The 19,481-nt window shown below is 27.9% G+C and overlaps 1 protein-coding gene across 2 annotated transcripts in view; it reads right to left on the bottom strand.

The window, feature by feature from the left end:
* The window catches only part of LOC129743800 (restin homolog), a 251,176-nt gene that overhangs the window by 59,513 nt on the left and 172,182 nt on the right, over window positions 1–19,481 (bottom strand). For both annotated transcript variants that reach the window (XM_055735996.1, XM_055735994.1), the window contains exon 4: window positions 8,754–8,843. In XM_055735996.1, the coding sequence (XP_055591971.1) occupies window positions 8,754–8,843 (90 nt within the window). The remainder of the gene's footprint in view (window positions 1–8,753; window positions 8,844–19,481) is intronic.

The following is a 19,481-nucleotide window of genomic DNA, read 5'->3' as shown; positions in this document are numbered from 1 at the left end:
CATATCTTCAACAAAAAAGTTATCTCATAAACGCATCCCTTTTTTGATATACAAAAGAGTTGAACAAATGTCTTTTGAATTCCACTTCTAAATTTCAACTGACTTCTGTGACTGAATAAAATATACTTTTTTCTGTGTGTTTTTTACGTGCATAACTATTTTATCTTTTTTTCATTAAATGAAATTAAATTATCATCCATATTTAACACGAATTCGTTTCAAATTTCAAGCTTGAGTGCACCATTGAAGTTTATAACTTTAAAATTTTTGATTTTAAAGTCGAATCGATCAACCGGCATAAAACACTAAAATTTGGTATGGTGGTTATGAAAAACAGTATCAAAAAGTACTACACTAGACACTTTTTTCGGTAGGAAAATAGCCATTTATTGATCATTTGTAGCTAGTTTGAATTGATGAACTTTCAGTTTTCGGAGTCTTTCATGGAAATGAACAAGAATAAGTAATCAAAAAGCCAGGAATTTATTCACAATACATAAGGTTGCCAGATTGCGCGGTTTTATCCGGGTTCTTATCAATTTTTTACTTCACTTTTTTTAAGTTCTTTTAAATTAAAAGTTTTATGTATTACATAGAAAATTTTGAAAAATCATCCGAAAATCTGTTTAATGATAAACTAGATTTGTATAACGAATCCTTTAGTACCATATTAGAAAACTTACTTTCATCAATGGTTAAAATCTTTGAATTTGCTCTAACATCTGGTCAATTAAGTTTATTCGATTTGAACAAAAAATAAGTTTTCATAAGAAAGCCTTTGATTAGTTGAAAAAAAAACTTATTTTATACTCAAATCAAATAAGCTAAATCTTCCAAACTCTCGAGCAAATTCAAAGATTTTAACCATTAATGAAAACAAATTACACTTTCAAAAGTAAAATAAATTAATTGAAGTTTTTCGGTTCAAACATGATACTTACAATCTCGATCCACATTCAAGTTTTTGTTTGAAATTTGGCTCTTGGTAAAATTGTATTTATAATATTATTTTATTTTTCAACGGGTGATAACATGTTTCTTTATCCGCAAATACTTTTCGTTAAAATGAATCCCTTGAATAAAATCCTGAGGATGTTTTTTTCAAGTTCAAAATTCAGGTTCAAAATTAAGATACAGTATTAATAATGACAATTCAGATTAAGCTCTTAAATGAGTTTAACTTATCAAGATTACTTATAATGAATTTTTAATTATGGATCTTTTTCTGAGTTTCAATATGATTTCTGAAATGAAAAAAAAAAGATTTCTGAGTTTAGATTCCAGATCAATATTTTGATATGAGCCAAGAATTAAAATTTGTTTCAGAACCTTCAATCACCAATCTAGTATTTTATATTTAGGTCGGGATTCGACCAGATCGAACTGAACGCCATCAGCATTTTTTCGAGACACTTGAACTTCATGTGCAAATATTTTCATCTAGAAACAAAATCTTTGATGTTAATGAGCTTAGTTTATAATTCAAGGAATTTATTTTAATTATTCGTATTCGGTTTTGCGATCTAGGATATGAATAACTCGAGATTAAGTTTCCGTTGTTTTTAACTCTGGTCTGGTCGAAGGCCTACCATTGATGTTTTGGGTTTTAATTTGAATTCATTATTTAATTTTTTTTTTGTAATCTGAGTTAAAATATGAATTTTGAAGATCTTATTTTGAGTTTTCAATTCTGGATTGCCATTTTGAAGTTTTGAATTCTGCGAAAGAATTAAGTTTAAGAACTTCGAATCCTAATATGGAACAAAAACTCAGGATGATTTCTAAAGCTATGATCATTCGGAGTCCGGGCACTCATTTTGGTGATAACTATGATATGCAAAATTTGACAGCGTTGTGTTGGTAATGAAAAGGACTACCTTGCCTATTTTTTTAAGATGTCTAAGTTTACGTAATTTTTTGAAATTTACGATGAAAAAGGACATGGTAAAAATATTTTTGCACAATCATCTGTAATTGTCAACTAGAAAACTCATGGACTGTTGATTTTTCCTGAAATTTTGATGACCCAAATAGATAAGAAGTATAAGGAGATTCACTAAAATGCTCACGTGTTTAAATCAAATGAATAGTTTTTTTTTAAATACACTCGTTTCTGTTACTGACCGGATTCTAAATAATCATAGCTTTAATGTTGTGTTTTTTTTTTCATTTTTGGGAAAATATTTTTTTCCATGCATGTGAGTTTCAAAAATTTTGGATAAAATTTCGAATGGAATACAAAATTAAATTTGTATAACAATTTCAAAACCCCTTTTCAAGTATTTTCAAATGATTATGAGAATTGAAAATCAAAAATCCTAAAATAGAAACATAATGCGAAATTTGAAAACAGAAATACAATTCAGATTTTGATAATAGGGAACCTGAGCCCTGAAAAATTTCAATCCATTAAAATTAAGTATCCAGAAATGAATTTCTATCATCAAGTGAGAAAATTTTGGAAATCTTTAGCAGATATCTGAACCTGGGAGTAGTTTTCGAGGTTTTGACATCAGTTCTGAGTAAAAATTGTTAAACTTGAATAACCTAACCCAGTGGTCGGCAACCTTTTGAGTCTAATTTTCAAAATTTCAGAGTTTTAAAGAGCCACATTGAACAAAATATATGACAGATCAGTAAACATAACTTTTTTTCTAGCTCTTGGATTGTTTTTTAATCTGTTTCTGATTACCATTAAGGATCCATTACCATTCTGGATCGCAAACTTTTCTAACATGCTTCGATTTTAAAACAATTTTAATGCGTTGGCAAATATCTGATCAAAAAATTTTAAAATCCATATAAAACTTAAATAAATACTTTGGATGATGCCCTGGTTTTTCCGGATATTTATACAAAATTTGGGTACAGTCTGACCCAGCACGGTCCGCATTCCCGAGGCGTGTAAATCAAACAAAAAAAAAACAAACTGTGTTGTTTTTGTATTATTGCCTCCAAAATGATTTTTTTGAGAAAGTTTTATAAAAATAATCATAAAAGGTTTTTTGAAAGCCTTAAATTCGGTTTAAAATCTGTCGATAAATGTTAAAGAAAAAATTATTTTTTCATTTTTTTTCTTGCTTTTGGTAGAGTAAATTGATGATGTTGACAAAATTTGTCCGGATATTGACCTAATTTTTGTTCGTCAATTTTGAAATCAAATGCCCGGATTTTGCCTGGGTTTCATAAAAACTATTGCCCGAATTTTAAAGGCCTTAATACGTTCTTAAAAAATTCATGCAACCTTATGTAAGAGTGAATGGTTTAAACATATTAAGGGGGGGGTAGGGTCTAACGGGTATAAAAAAACACCATTTTCACGATTTTTTTTCTAGAGCTATCGTTCAAACAAATGTATTCAAATTTTTTGTATTATACAAAGCATTGTTAAAAGAACATTTAGTAATTTTTTCGTAGAAAAATATTGAAAAATGAGCCGGTGACGGAGCATTTTCGAGGATGCCTTTTAGAAAACAGGATTTGCGGTGGACACTGTATCTCACCACAGAATCATCTGAATTCAAAAAATCAGAGCAAAATATTTTTAATAGATGTTTTTCTGGACCCCAACGTTTTTATTTAACTTAAAAATATTTTTATGAAATTTTTGTGGCTGTTTGAAGTGAAAACTACGTTTTTTCACTTAAAAATCCGCCATTTTTCACCTATAAAATCTCCCCAAAGTAAAAAAATCAAAAAAGAAAAACGTTGGGGTCTGGTATTTTATATGTAGAAACTATGTTCCAAATTTGAAAAGAATCGGATAAGTAGTTTTCAAATGACGATGTCCACGGACTTTAAAAATGTGCTTTCGAGAAAAACGCGTTCGAAGTTTCTGCTCTTGCTTTCTTGCAGTATTAGATAGGAGGAGATAAAGGCCTATAACTTCTACAGTTTTGCTTCAATTGACTTGAAAATTTGACACAACATTCTTGAAATTTTTTACAATAAGAAAATAAAAAAATAAAAAAATCGATATTTTGAAAGTGTTAGACCCTACCCCCCCCTTAATATAAGCGGAATATTTATAACTATTTCGCAAAAAAAAGGTTTGTAAATAACATAGTAAAGGCAAATCAATTTTCTTAAAATTATTAAGCTATTTCATGGCATTTCCTCAATTTCAGCTAAATTTTTTAAAAATCCAGAAGTATGAGGCTCAATTCAACTGAAATTTATGTAACCGAAATCTTTGATTTTCAAAGTTTTGCTGCTGACAGCTGGCTTCATATGTCATTTCAAATTTGGAACATTAAAAACTCATGACGTCATACAAACGAGTCTTCAGAATTTTCTACATCTGTAAAATTTAAAATCTCATGTCACATCTGATGCTTCACCATTGTGCGTCCAATTGAATAAAGTATGAAATTCAGTAAATTGTAGATTATTCATCAATGCTAGCTAATGTTTAGATTACTGGAAAAAAAATTATGGTTTGACCACTATAAATCTAATCTAATCCAATAGAAAAACAGTCAATTTCAACGGGTAAGATCAGTTCAAGGATACTTTTAAAAGTTTTGAAATAAAAATAATAAAAATAAATCAACGGCGATTAACTCTCAAAAAAAAAAAAAAAGAAAAATAATTGTGTGCTTTTGGTAAATCTTGGTTGCAGGCAAAACACGAAATTTTAAGTGTGTTCAAAGACTCAATTTCTTTTAAATACATACAATTTTATTAAAATTGGGGGGTAAAGGTCAAATTAGTTATTGCAGCCTGTGAATATTTGAAATTGTCATTCTTGTTGTAATGTTGTGTTTTGTTGTTTTATTTGGAATTTTAAGCCTCTTGGGAAAGAAATTGTCATTCATTCTCAATGCTGGTTCGAGTTTAAATAGCTGTAAAACTTTTATTTGAAATTCTCAATTCTTAGTTTTGGAATTTTGAATTTGAATTTCATGTATCTATCATTTCACTTTTCTTATTTTTATGTTATGAATAAGCTTTCCAGATTTTTGGTATCCAGGCCGGGCAAATCCGGACATTGGGTTTTCAAATTTTATACTCATAACCGAGCAGCGGGGTACTAACCAGGCAAATCCAGTCAAAATCTAGGTATTTGCCATAAAAAGGTAAGAAAAAAGCTGAAAAATAAACACATGAAAAATAATTTTTTACCAAGGCACATCAGCGGCTTTCAAAATTTTTCTAAAAATTCGTTTTCAATCTAAATAAATAGAATAGGATTGATGTGGCTTTTCCAGTATTTTTATGTTGTTACGCGTCAAAGTTGTAAATATTTTTCGAAATGATTGATTAATTTAAATACGATTTTTGATATTTCAAACGAAATTCTAACAAAATAAAGGCTATCTTAGAAATACTTTATCGTAAAAAATAAACTTTTATATTCCTGTTAGCAAACGCTCAACTTTTGCGTCCGATTGTTTGAAAATATACAAACGTTTTGGGAATAAATAATTTGATTTTAGTTGTTGTTATATTGAAACAACAGTTATTCTTTGCATTTGCGGTTAATGATAAATTAAATCTTGATTTCTATGCTGATGCTTTAAAACATTGAAAAGCAAAATATTTCAAAATTAGACTTTAACAAAATCCAATTTTGCCATTTGGTCCTTTCCGCTTGTTTCTACAACGGATGCAATCTTAAAAGCATTTCTTCTGGACCTATTAAAATCCGTATTCCATGTTTCAAGATTCAATTATCTGTTTAGCACGGGTTTTAAACATTTTATTTAAAGCCACCGCTTCACATCCAAAGAGCCGCATGCGGCTCACGAGCCGCAGGTTGCCGACCTATGACCTAACCCAATCATCAAAGTTTGATTGCGAATTTAAAAATTTGAGTGTAGAGTGGTTTGCTTTTTTTGGACCCTCATAGGGAGAGTTTTTGGCTGGATTTGCCCGGATATTTCCTGATTTTGAGTTTAAAATATTATAAACCCAATTCCCGGAATTGTCCTACCTGGATACGTACAGAAAAAATACAGAAAGCTTACTCAATAAATAAAGAGTTAGAAGTGAATAGATTCAAATACAGAATTCCCAAACTAAGAATTGAAGTTAGACAGTTTGACAGTTTTTCAAACTCGAATCAGCATTGAGAATGAATGAACATTTCTATTCTGAAAATTTATTTGAAAACTGAATCACAGGCTAAATGTTTGTAATCAATTATTTAATTCACCGTTACATCCCGAAGCAGTTGTTTTTTTAATTAAACTGTTTGTATTTAAAATGAAATTGTTAACCTTTGAGTCCTTGTATATATTAAAAATTTCCAGTGTGATGCCTGCAGCCAAGATTTACCAAAAGCAAACAAATTTTCTTTTCTCATTATGCCCCTACAGTGACTGATTTACAGTTTTTCGCAAAAAAAATTAAAATGCATTTTTAAACTCTACTACTATAATTAAATTCTACTATTTCAAGTTTTGGCCACAGAACAATGAAGTAACTCACAAATTATAGCTGTTTTCGATGGTTAATTTAGCGTCTTTTTTAAGATGACCATTATGCCTTTATCTCCCTTATTGGAAAGACCCGGGAAAAAACCATGTGAAGGCTGAATAATCGGTAATGTATCTTTCGCAATCCACAAAAAAAAACCTAATGAAGAGGCAGCTTTTGAAAAACCAAATCCATGGCTGTTGATCGATAAATCAGATTTCAAAATTTGGTTTTTGGTCTTTGTTTTGATAAAACAAAAATTTAAATCAAGAACAATGAAAAAAAGTTCTAATTCATCGCCAGCTTTAAGAAGTAGGAAGTTTTGAAACAGAAAAAACATTAAAAATAATCATCTAGGATATTCAAACTTGATAAGGCTATTTCTATTTCAAGAAACCATACCAGACATCGGTTACGTTTTGTTCCCGCTTCAAATATATAAGGTAAACTCAAAGTTTTCTGCAGTTTCATGAAAACAGACCTGAAATTTATTAAAAAATTCTTTCTTCACGTTTTGATTTTGGTTTTTCCTCAAAGGGTGGTGTTGCACACAGGGATTAAGCTAGTTCCATATATTAGCTTTTGTATCGTAGGTTTAGAATGATAATTTTTAAGGTGTTTTTGAACAAAGTATTAAAAAGATGCGTTTTATGCGAATTTTAAGAAGAAAAAATTGCGTAAATTGGGTGAACTTGTACATTATGGTGTGTCGTTTTGCAACTTGTTTCGAATTTCATATAACCCTGTAGTCTTAAAGATTCTTAAAGATTCAGGTACCCGGGTTTCGATTTGAATTTCTGTATGGATTACGCGAAAATTTGTTCGAAGAATGTCACTTTTTTGGTTTATTTTGGATTTTTTGTTCTCACGCAATGCAAACAAAATTCCTTACTGGAAAATTCTCTGGCTACAACTTTGCTGAAGATGGCAAGCGGTAGGAGTAGCAAGAAAATAGTTAAAACGCCCCAAACAGAGCACTTTAAAAAAAAGAAACTAGCAAAACTGACAGATTTTCCGTCCAATTTTCAGAAATATAATTTCAACAAGAAATCTATTAATTTCAGAATATTGAAATGTTCTGATGCAATGATTTTCATTAGACTCTCTATCCTTTGCAAAAAAAGCTTATAGGGTTACAAGAAATCAGGAGTAACCACATATTACGAAATTTTAACCTTTTTTTCGGGGAGTTTTTTGGGCTGCAGTTTTGTTCTTAGCAAAAATTACGTATAGATTTAAGTTAATCAATACGTCGTTTTTGCTAAAAACAAGACTGCAAGCCGAAACAACTCCCCGAAAAAACATATTTGCAGTCGAATTTTTCTACCACAAAGAAACGAAATTTAAACTTAAATCAGGTAGAACTGTCTTTTTTCTTCACATTTTGATTTAGTTGTGAATTATTGAGCGGCTGGTTGATTTGATGTCGGTGGCCTCATGCAAGGTTTATTCATTTGAAAAAAGACATGGATTTGTTCCAGCCTTACAAGCTGCACGATTGGAAATGCCCAAACTTAATTCAAAATGTTGTTTGAACAAGTAAAAATGACAACTCTACCAAATTTTAGTTTAATTTTTAAAAAAATCCTGGCATCTGGTAACTCTTGATTTCTGGAAACCCTACCTTTTTTTGCAAATGATAGGGAATCTAATGAACATCACTTCATCAGAACATTTTAATGATCTAAAATCAACAACTTTTTTGTTAAAATAATATATCCATCTGAAAATTGGAAGGAACATCAGTGTTGCTAGTTTGTGCTATGTTTGGAGCGTTATAGCTATTTTCTTGCTTCTCTTACCGTTTTGCCATCTTCGGCAAAAATGTAGCCAGATTTTCCAGTAAACTCTATACATTGAAATTTCATTTGCATAGCGTGAGAACAAAATATCCTAAAAGTGACATACTCCGAACTAATTTTCGCGTTTTTTTTATACAAAATTGAAAATGAATCATTTTAAAAATCTACAAAAAATCTGTCGCTCGTTTTGCCAAAAAAGGAACCTTTTTAGACAACAGGGTTTTTGAAATTCAAATAAAGTTGCGAAACGACACCCCCTATTGTACATAGCTGTACGAAACTTTATATCGAATGGTAAAAAATCCCAGTAAAAAATTTGTGCAAAATCAAATAATACTTATATATGTTATCTTAATCGGATTACACCACACAAATCTCCATTAGATCTTATAAATTCAGTCGAACATTCCTTGACCTAGCCACCTAGTGCTTAATAGGAATGTTCCATACAGTACCAAAAAAATCGCAAAATTCAAACGAAAAACCTGTAATTGAAAGCAAAAAAATAACATAAAAAAGCTGTTTGCTTACCTGGCAAGTGGGACTTGTTGAAGTCGGCGTCACTGGGTCGTCTCATTTTGCTGCCGCCGCCCAGTAAACTCGCGGTGTCCGAAGAATCGTCTGATGGTTAGATTGAAGAAGACCCATCATGACGGAACCATCCAGCATGCAGGCAGGCAGACAGGTGAACGTGAACGCGAACAAAAAAAAACACGCACAGATAACAGCATTTTGTGGGCCCAGGGTGGATTGTTGGTTGATGAATGATGGTTTTTTTTGGTTGTTTGTTGTGCCAATTGATTCCGATTTATCAGCGCGTGTAACAGCACATTGATGAAAGCGCCCAGATGAAAATGATTATTTTTTAATCGGTGCATGAAAAGAAGAAGAGGGAAAAAAACAAAAACAAACACACACGTAAGCATCATCATTATTATTATTAGTGCGGTGAAGAAAAATAATTAAGTAAGTTTTCTCAAGTAGCATACGGGGTAAAGCTATTGGAGCATGTTTGGATAGCACGAAAATAAAACCTAACAGGGTAAACATATTCTGTCAAAAATGGCATAACGTCCCGTTTTGGTCAATGACAAAATAAACAAGCTCGGTTGACGGTTTTTTTTTCTGTTTCTCAGCCAGCATCCACATGCCAAGTTGTTGTCAGGCCCGTGCGAAGGACCCGTCCATGGGGGGGGGGGGGTTCAGAATTTCAAATTTAGCTAGAAATAATAACAACACCAAAAATGCACAATTAATCCGAAAAGTCATTGAAAAATATCCAACATTATGTCATTCCATGTTTTGTTGTAAATATTTAAAGAATAAAGCACTTAAAAAAAATTTAAATTTATCTTTAAAGTTGCTTCGTTTAATCATTTTTGAAACTTTTCATTGATTAACTAAAAAATCATGATCGATTCAAAAAAGATGATTGAAATTAATAAAAATAAGGGAAACGTTTATTAACTTTAAAATGCCTATCAGATAGTTTAGAATTTCAAGTTTGGATTTTTTTTTCGTTTCCAAATAAAATACTGAGTCGTGACAATGTCTTGTTTTTCGATAGAGTGTGAGTTGAAATTATGATTATATCGAACATTTTGTTTTCAGAAAACAAAAATTTAGAATTTAAAAACAAAGACAAACTTATTATTAAATATCTCAAAAAATTGAATTCGTTCTTTCACAATTTATTCGAAAATTTCAAAAAACTACAACTCAACTTAACTACAGTAGAATTCGGTAAAGTTAATTAAAAAATACAAACAAGATATGAAATTCAAAAACACATGAGAAGATTTTTTTTTTCAATAAAAACTTCTTACAAATTCGAAAATCAATTCATAGAATTCAAGTGATAGCTAAAGAAAATAGCATTGTATGCCTTTGTTAATTCGGTAGATTTCGAATTCTCCTGAAATTTTCTCATTTTTCTGAATCTGTTTTCTTTACATTAAATCAATCAGTATTTAGTAAAATCAATCATTGATGACTGATGAACTAAGAAATTTACATGAAAGAAAAAAAACAGACTATGAAATTGTTTATTTTATTTGACTAAGAAGCAAAAATATTCTGGTCATGATGATGATGCATAATCTAAAATTAATAAATTAACCAGTTTTCAAAAATTTGACAATTATCATAACAATACAAAGTTCAGTGTTCGGCACAAAAGCGCTAATCCGCTATTCGCTAGTTAGTCCGTTAACTTTTCGTAAGCGGTTTAATTTTGCCGCTAAGTTTTGATTGATTTAGCGAATTAAAAAGTTCCGCTATTTTTTTCATTCCGCTAATTGAAAACCGCTAACTCCCATAACTATCTCATTCTAGTTGCTTAGAGAAAAGATGTTTTTAGTGTAATTTTTTTCTCTTTTAGCACTATTTTCTCGCAACGTTTCAGAAGAAGATAACAATAAAAGGTGTTAAACAATATAAAAATATTTTTAACAACTCTTCATCAGCATTTGCTTTCAAATGGTTGAGATATTTGCTTTTCAAAATACAGTTTCTAAGAGATTTTACAGATCAGTACATATAAAATTTTGATAAAATCACCATTGCAGCTTTCGTTTTAAGTGCAAATAGAAATTGCGTAAATGTTCACGTTTGACAATGCTTCAGCAAGTTCGAGAAAGGAGAAAGCAGGTGAAAGATTTTAAGTGAGGATAATGTAAAGTAATGCCAAAAACAATAAAATGGAATGAAAAGCATAAAATATTGTTTGCAACAAAATTGCATTTATCTACATTGCATGAACCCGTTAAATCGAGTAAATTTTTATTCAAAATTGAAATAAAAAAAAGAGATTCTCCTCCCATCTTTCAAATTTTGTTCTTTTGCTCTTGAAATTGTTCGAATATTCGGTCGTTTTTATTTGTAGAACTCAAAAACTTGAAAAAAATCCTATCTTTGCCAGTTTGGGTTTTGCCCATAAAGTTTAATGGAAATTCGATCAATTGATCTAATTTTACATTAAATACTTGAAATTTTATTTATCCCCTCCTTGGGGAGTTTTAGAAATCAAAAGGGGAAGGGCGTGACTTAAAAAGAATTAGGTATTTGTTCTGCCTTAATGTTGGTTAACAATTAGCGATTAGCGATTAGCGCTTTAAGCTTAAAGCGATAACTTTTTTGGCACATTTAGCGAATTTAATTAGCGATCGCTAACTTTGTATGAGTTAGCGATTTAATTGGCGGCGCTAATTTGTCAGTTAGCGATGCCGAACACTGACAAAGTTTGATTTTATTAAACTTATTTGTTGAGCCTGCAAAATAATCTATTTTTCTAATATCTAAAATTTGATTTTCGTTCAAACTTTTCATTTTTTTTTTAAATTCCCTAATCAAACAGTAGACTTATCTAACTTCAGAAAAAAACTTCAAAAAAAAACTTGCGGTCTTAGAAATAGTTAATAATTCAATTTAAACCCTTTTTGATGTTTTTTTTCTTAAAGTTATAAAATTTCTCTAAAAATTCCGATTGTTCTTATATGATTTTTAAATATTTAAAAGTTATATTAAAAAGAAAAGATATGAATTGTGTGGCCTTGTGTAATTCATAATAAACCATTTGAATGTTGAGTTGAGTATTAGAAAAAGAGAAAAACACAAGACAAAATTGAAGCTAAAACTCTGAATTTAGTTGGTTACACTTCTTAACAAACCCGTTCTAAATACCATCCAGTTTTTGTGTCAAGATTTGAGTTTCAATAAAGATGATCTATTGAATTACATACTGAAACTTACTATTAAACATTAGTTTCAATTTAGAAACGTCTTAAATTAAAATGTGTTAGGTGAGTGATTAAACATTAAATTCCGCCGGAGGCGAGAACATTTTCTGACATATACGATAAATTTCTTTCTTTAACTAAAAATTTTACTTGGAAAAAATCTCCATGGGGGGGGGGGGGTTAAACCCCTAACCCCCCCCCGTTCGCACGGCCTTGGTTGTTGTTATTCATTTTTATTGGCTTACTGCTGAAACTGCTTGCTTATTCAACCTGTCATCCGAAATACTGTCCGAACTTATTCTAATGGAAAAAGCAGTTTGAAAACCAAAAAAAAAGTTCTGCAACGTTTTTTCCCTTCTTTCTAAGAATGCCTACCAAGAATTTCGCTATGGACACGAGACGCTGGAAGCATTGCGAACCAAAACAAAAAAAACAGCAACTCAGGAATAAGTAAACAACATTTTTTGGCACAGCAGACTTCTGCTTACGCACTTGACTGCTGGCTGCCTCGCCTATCTGCCAATAGCCGAACCGAGATTTATCGGAACGATAGATTCTGCCAAGATTTGATATGACATCCGCGGTGGACTCCGACAGGTGCAGAAAAGATAAGAAATGAGATAAAGTTTTTTGTACCGCCCGGTTTTTGTCGGTGCTGTCATTGATACAAAATTGACTGGAACAATTTCCTACCCCCTGGTGGCTGTTTTTGATTACAGCGAAGGACAGTGGTATTGCATATTTTTACTTTTATTCAGAATTGTAGCTGAGCAGATGGGTGAAAGTTAGAGTTTGATTGATTATTTTCATTTGAGAACGCTTCATGGATGTTTTGAAATCAAAACAGTACCTTGGAGTAAAGATAATTTAAATAAACTAACCGAACTCAAAAAAAAAAAATTCATAAAAAAAATGATTGAAAGTTTTAAATATAAAGCCCTTTAAATTGCTCATAAAATTTTACTTAAATTACTAAACAATTACTTAAACTATTTTTTTCCTAACGGTTTTGTGTAAGCAGGTTCAATATTGAGTTTCTAGTTTACCCAGTTCATCAGCAGAAGAAAACAGCTTCAAAACAGATAGAAAATAAATGAAAATCATAGAAACTGAGGAATAATGGAAATCCTAAGATATCAGTGCTAAAAATGGTGGTTCAAAAATTGAGATCGAATTTCCATTTCAAAAGCAACAGTTGAGTATTGGTTGCATGAAAAAAAAAGATTAAAATGAGACTAAAACTTAATGACAGAAAATTCTGAAAGTTTCCACAATACTCAGGATTTAGAATCTAGTTAAAATACTAATAAAAACAATAAAAAAAACTAAGATTTTTTTTAAAGTAGATGTTTAATTTTCTTTAACTTATCTAAAAATCGAACTTCCCTAGAGAAAAAATAAAAAATAAATGAAGGTTAGCTTATTCTTAAATATTTTGCTAAGACTAGTACAAATTGAAGGCTGAAGTCATTTTGTCATTTTGTCATTTTTGTTTTTTTTTATCATTTTTGAATTTGTAATTTGTAATTTTTGTATTTATTTTCATTTTTGTCAATTTTCCAATTTTTGTCATTTTTGTCATTTTTGTCATTTTTGTCATTTTTGTCATTTTTGTCATTTTTGTCATTTTTGTCATTTTTGTCATTTTTGTCATTTTTGTCATTTTTGTCATTTTTGTCATTTTTGTCATTTTTGTCATTTTTGTCATTTTTGTCATTTTTGTCATTTTTGTCATTTTTGTCATTTTTGTCATTTTTGTCATTTTTGTCATTTTTGTCATTTTTGTCATTTTTGTCATTTTTGTCATTTTTGTCATTTTTGTCATTTTTGTCATTTTTGTCATTTTTGTCATTTTTGTCATTTTTGTCATTTTTGTCATTTTTGTCATTTTTGTCATTTTTGTCATTTTTGTCATTTTTGTCATTTTTGTCATTTTTGTCATTTTTGTCATTTTTGTCATTTTTTTTCATTTTTGTCATTTTTGTCATTGTTGTCTTTTTGTCATTTTTGTCATTTTTGTCATTTTTGTCATTTTTGTCATTTTTGTCATTTTTGTCATTTTTGTCATTTTTGTCATTTTTGTCATTTTTGTCATTTTTGTCATTTTTGTCATTTTTGTCATTTTTGTCATTTTTGTCATTTTTGTCATTTTTGTCATTTTTGTCATTTTTGTCATTTTTGTCATTTTTGTCATTTTTGTCATTTTTGTCATTTTTGTCACTTTGGTCATTTTTGTAATTTTTGTAATTTTTGTAATTTTTGTAATTTTTGTAATTTTTGTAATTTTTGTAATTTTTGTAATTTTTGTAATTTTTGTAATTTTTGTAATTTTTGTAATTTTTGTAATTTTTGTAATTTTTGTCTTTTTTGTCTCTTTTTTGTCTTTTTTGTCTCTTTTTTGTCTTTTTTGTCTTTTTTTTCTTTGTTGTCTTTTTTGTCTTTTTTGTCATTATTGTCATTTTTGTAATTATTGTCATTTTTGTCATTTTAGTCATTTTTGTCATTTTTGTCATTTTTGCCATTTTTGCCATTTTTGCCATTTTTGTCATTTTTGTCATTTTTGTCATTTTTGTCATTCTTGTCATTCTTGTCATTTTTGTCATTTTTGTCATTTTTGTCATTTTTGTCATTTTTGTCATTTTTGTCATTTTTGTCATTTTTGTCATTTTTGTCATTTTTGTCATTTTTGTCATTTTTGTCATTTTTGTCATTTTTGTCATTTTTGTCATTTTTGTCATTTTTGTCATTTTTGTCATTTTTGTCATTTTTGTCATTTTTGTCATTTTTGTCATTTTTGTCATTTTTGTCATTTTTGTCATTTTTGTCATTTTTGTCATTTTTGTCATTTTTGTCATTTTTGTCATTTTTGTCATTTTTGTCATTTTTGTCATTTTTGTCATTTTTGTCATTTTTGTCATTTTTGTCATTTTTGTCATTTTTGTCATTTTTGTCATTTTTGTCATTTTTGTCATTTTTGTCATTTTTGTCATTTTTGTCATTTTTGTCATTTTTGTCATTTTTGTCATTTTTGTCATTTTTGTCATTTTTGTCATTTTTGTCATTTTTGTCATTTTTGTCATTTTTGTCATTTTTGTCATTTTTGTCATTTTTGTCATTTTTGTCATTTTTGTCATTTTTGTCATTTTTGTCATTTTTGTCATTTTTGTCATTTTTGTCATTTTTGTCATTTTTGTCATTTTTGTCATTTTTGTCATTTTTGTCATTTTTGTCATTTTTGTCATTTTTGTCATTTTTGTCATTTTTGTCATTTTTGTCATTTTTGTCATTTTTGTCATTTTTGTCATTTTTGTCATTTTTGTCATTTTTGTCATTTTTGTCATTTTTGTCATTTTTGTCATTTTTGTCATTTTTGTCATTTTTGTCATTTTTGTCATTTTTGTCATTTTTGTCATTTTTGTCATTTTTGTCATTTTTGTCATTTTTGTCATTTTTGTCATTTTTGTCATTTTTGTCATTTTTGTCATTTTTGTCATTTTTGTCATTTTTGTCATTTTTGTCATTTTTGTCATTTTTGTCATTTTTGTCATTTTTGTCATTTTTGTCATTTTTGTCATTTTTGTCATTTTTTTCATTTTTTTCATTTTAGTCATTTTAGTCATTTTTGTCATTTTTGTCATTTTTGTCATTTTTGTCATTTTTGTCATTTTTGTCATTTTTGTCATTTTTGTCATTTTTGTCATTTTTGTCATTTTTGTCATTTTTGTCATTTTTGTCACTTTTGTCATTTTTGTCATTTTTGTCATTTTTGTCATTTTTGTCATTTTTGTCATTTTTGTCATTTTTGTCATTTTTGTCATTTTTGTCATTTTTGTCATTTTTGTCATTTTTGTCATTTTTGTCATTTTTGTCATTTTTGACATTTTTGTCATTTTTTTCATTTTTGTCATTTTTGTCATTTTTGTCATTGTTGTCTTTTTGTCATTTTTGTCATTTTTGTCATTTTTGTCATTTTTGTCATTTTTGTCATTTTTGTCATTTTTGTCATTTTTGTCATTTTTGTCATTTTTGTCATTTTTGTCATTTTTGTCATTTTTGTCATTTTTGTCATTTTTGTCATTTTTGTCATTTTTGTCATTTTTGTCATTTTTGTCATTTTTGTCATTTTTGTCATTTTTGTCATTTTTGTCATTTTTGTCATTTTTGTCATTTTTGTCATTTTTGTCATTTTTGTCATTTTTGTCATTTTTGTCATTTTTGTCATTTTTGTCACTTTTGTCAATTTTGTCATTTTTGTCACTTTTGTCATTATGTAATTTTTATCATTTTTGTCATTTCTGTCATTTATGTCATTTCTGTCATTTTTGTCAATTTTGTCATTTTTGTCATTTTTGTCATTTTTGTCATTTTTGTCATTTTTGTCATTTTTGTCATTTTTGTCATTTTTGTCATTTTTGTCATTTTTGTCATTTTTGTCATTTTTGTAATTTTTGTAATTTTTGTAATTTTTGTCATTTTTGTCATTTTTGTCATTTTTGTCTTTTTTGTCTCTTTTTTGTCTTTTTTGTCTTTTTTGTCTTTTTTGTCTTTTTTTTCTATGTTGTCTTTTTTGTCTTTTTTGTCATTTTTGTAATTATTGTCATTTTTGTTATTTTAGTCATTTTTGTAATTTTTGTAATTTTTGTCACTTTTGTCATTTTTGCCATTTTTGTCATTTTTGTCATTTTTGTCATTTTCGTCATTTTCGTCAATTTTGTCATTTTTGTCATTTTTGTCATTTTTGTCATTTTTGTCATTTTTGTCATTTTTGTCATTTTTGTCATTTTTGTCATTTTTGTCATTTTTGTCATTTTTGTCATTTTTGTCATTTTTGTCATTTTTGTCATTTTTGTCATTTTTGTCATTTTTGTCATTTTTGTCATTTTTGTCATTTTTGTCATTTTTGTCATTTTTGTCATTTTTGTCATTTTTGTCTTTTTTGTCATTTTTGTCATTTTTGTCATTTTTGTCATTTTTGTCATTTTTGTCATTTTTGTCATTTTTGTCATTTTTGTCATTTTTGTCATTTTTGTCATTTTTGTCATTTTTGTCATTTTTGTCATTTTTGTCATTTTTGTCATTTTTGTCATTTTTGTCATTTTTGTCATTTTTGTCATTTTTGTCATTTTTGTCATTTTTGTCATTTTTGTCATTTTTGTCATTTTTGTCATTTTTGTCATTTTTGTCATTTTTGTCATTTTTGTCATTTTTGTCATTTTTGTCATTTTTGTCATTTTTGTCATTTTTGTCATTTTTGTCATTTTTGTCATTTTTGTCATTTTTGTCATTTTTGTCATTTTTGTCATTTTTGTCATTTTTGTCATTTTTGTCATTTTTGTCATTTTTGTCATTTTTGTCATTTTTGTCATTTTTGTCATTTTTGTCATTTTTGTCATTTTTGTCATTTTTGTCATTTTTGTCATTTTTGTCATTTTTGTCATTTTTGTCATTTTTGTCATTTTTGTCATTTTTGTCATTTTTGTCATTTTTGTCATTTTTGTCATTTTTGTCATTTTTGTCACTTTTGTCAATTTTGTCATTTTTGTCACTTTTGTCATTATGTAATTTTTATCATTTTTGTCATTTCTGTCATATATGTCATTTCTGTCATTTTTGTCAGTTTTGTCATTTTTGTCATTTTTGTCATTTTTGTCATTTTTGTCATTTTTGTCATTTTTGTAATTTTTGTAATTTTTGTAATTTTTGTAATTTTTGTCATTTTTGTCATTTTTGTCATTTTTGTCTTTTTTGTCTCTTTTTTGTCTTTTTTGTCTTTTTTGTCTTTTTTTTCTTTGTTGTCTTTTTTGTCTTTTTTGTCATTATTGTCATTTTTGTAATTATTGTCATTTTTGTTATTTTAGTCATTTTTGTAATTTTTGTCATTTTTGTCATTTTTGCCATTTTTGCCATTTTTGTCATTTTTGTCATTTTCGTCATTTTCGTCAATTTTATCATTTTTGTCATTTTTGTCATTTTTGTCATTTTTGTCATTTTTGTCATTTTTGTCATTTTTGTCATTTTTGTCATTTTTGTCTTTTTTGTCATTTTTGTCATTTTTGTCATTTTTGTCATTTTTGTCATTTTTGTCATTTTTGTCATTTTTGTCATTTTTGTCATTTTTGTCATTTTTGTCATTTTTGTCATTTTTGTCATTTTTGTCATTTTTGTCATTTTTGTCATTTTTGTCATTTTTGTCATTTTTGTCTTTTTCGTCATTTTTGTCATTTTTGTCATTTTTGTCATTTTTTGTCATTTTTGTCATTTTTGTCATTTTTGTCATTTTTGTCATTTTTGTCATTTTTGTCATTTTTGTCATTTTTGTCATTTTTGTCATTTTTGTCATTTTTGTCATTTTTGTCATTTTTGTCATTTTTGTCATTTTTGTCATTTTTGTCATTTTTGTCATTTTTGTCATTTTTGTCATTTTTGTAATTTTTGTCATTTTTGTCATTTTTGTCATTTTTGTCATTTTTGTCATTTTTGTCATTTTTGTCATTTTTGTCATTTTTGTCATTTTTGTCATTTTTGTCATTTTTGTCATTTTTGTCATTTTTGTCATTTTTGTCATTTTTGTCATTTTTGTCATTTTTGTCATTTTTGTCATTTTTGTCATTTTTGTCAATTTTGTCATTTTTGTCATTTTTGTCATTTTTGTCATTTTTGTCATTTTTGTCATTTTTGTCATTTATGTCATTTTTGTCATTTTTGTCATTTTTGTCATTTTTGTCATTTTTGTCATTTTTGTCATTTTTGTAATTTTTGTCATTTTTGTCATTTTTGTCATTTTTGTCATTTTTGTCATTTTTGTCATTTTTGTCATTTTTGTCATTTTTGTCATTTTTGTCATTTTTGTCATTTTTTTCATTTTTGTCATTTTTGTCATTTTTGTCATTTTTGTCATTTTTGTCATTTTTGTCATTTTTGTCATTTTTGTCATTTTTATCATTTTTGTCATTTTTGTCATTTTTGTCATTTTTGTCATTTTTGTCATTTTTGTCATTTTTATCATTTTTGTCATTTTTGTCATTTTTGTCATTTTTGTCATTTTTGTCATTTTTGTCATTTTTGTCATTTTTGTCATTTTTGTCATTTTTGTCATTTTTGTCATTTTTGTCATTTTTGTCATTTTTGTCATTTTTGTCATTTTTGTCATTTTTGTCATTTTTGTCATTTTTGTCATTTTTGTCATTTTTGTCATTTTTGTCATTTTTGTCATTTTTGTCATTTTTGTCATTTTTGTCATTTTTGTCATTTTTGTCATTTTTGTCATTTTTGTCATTTTTGTCATTTTTGTCATTTTTGTCATTTTTGTCATTTTTGTCATTTTTGTCATTTTTGTCATTTTTGTCATTTTTGTCATTTTTGTCATTTTTGTCATTTTTGTCATTTTTGTCATTTTTGTCATTTTTGTCATTTTTGTCATTTTTGTCATTTTTGTCATTTTTGTCATTTTTGTCATTTTTGTCATTTTTGTCATTTTTGTCATTTTTGTCATTTTTGTCATTTTTGTAATTTTTGTCATTTT

The sequence above is a fragment of the Uranotaenia lowii genome, chromosome 2, assembly GCF_029784155.1.
Source record: "Uranotaenia lowii strain MFRU-FL chromosome 2, ASM2978415v1, whole genome shotgun sequence".
Classification (NCBI taxonomy): domain Eukaryota; kingdom Metazoa; phylum Arthropoda; class Insecta; order Diptera; family Culicidae; genus Uranotaenia; species Uranotaenia lowii.
Note: the sequence above shows the minus strand (reverse complement) of the source record. Positions and strands in the feature narration are given on the sequence as shown.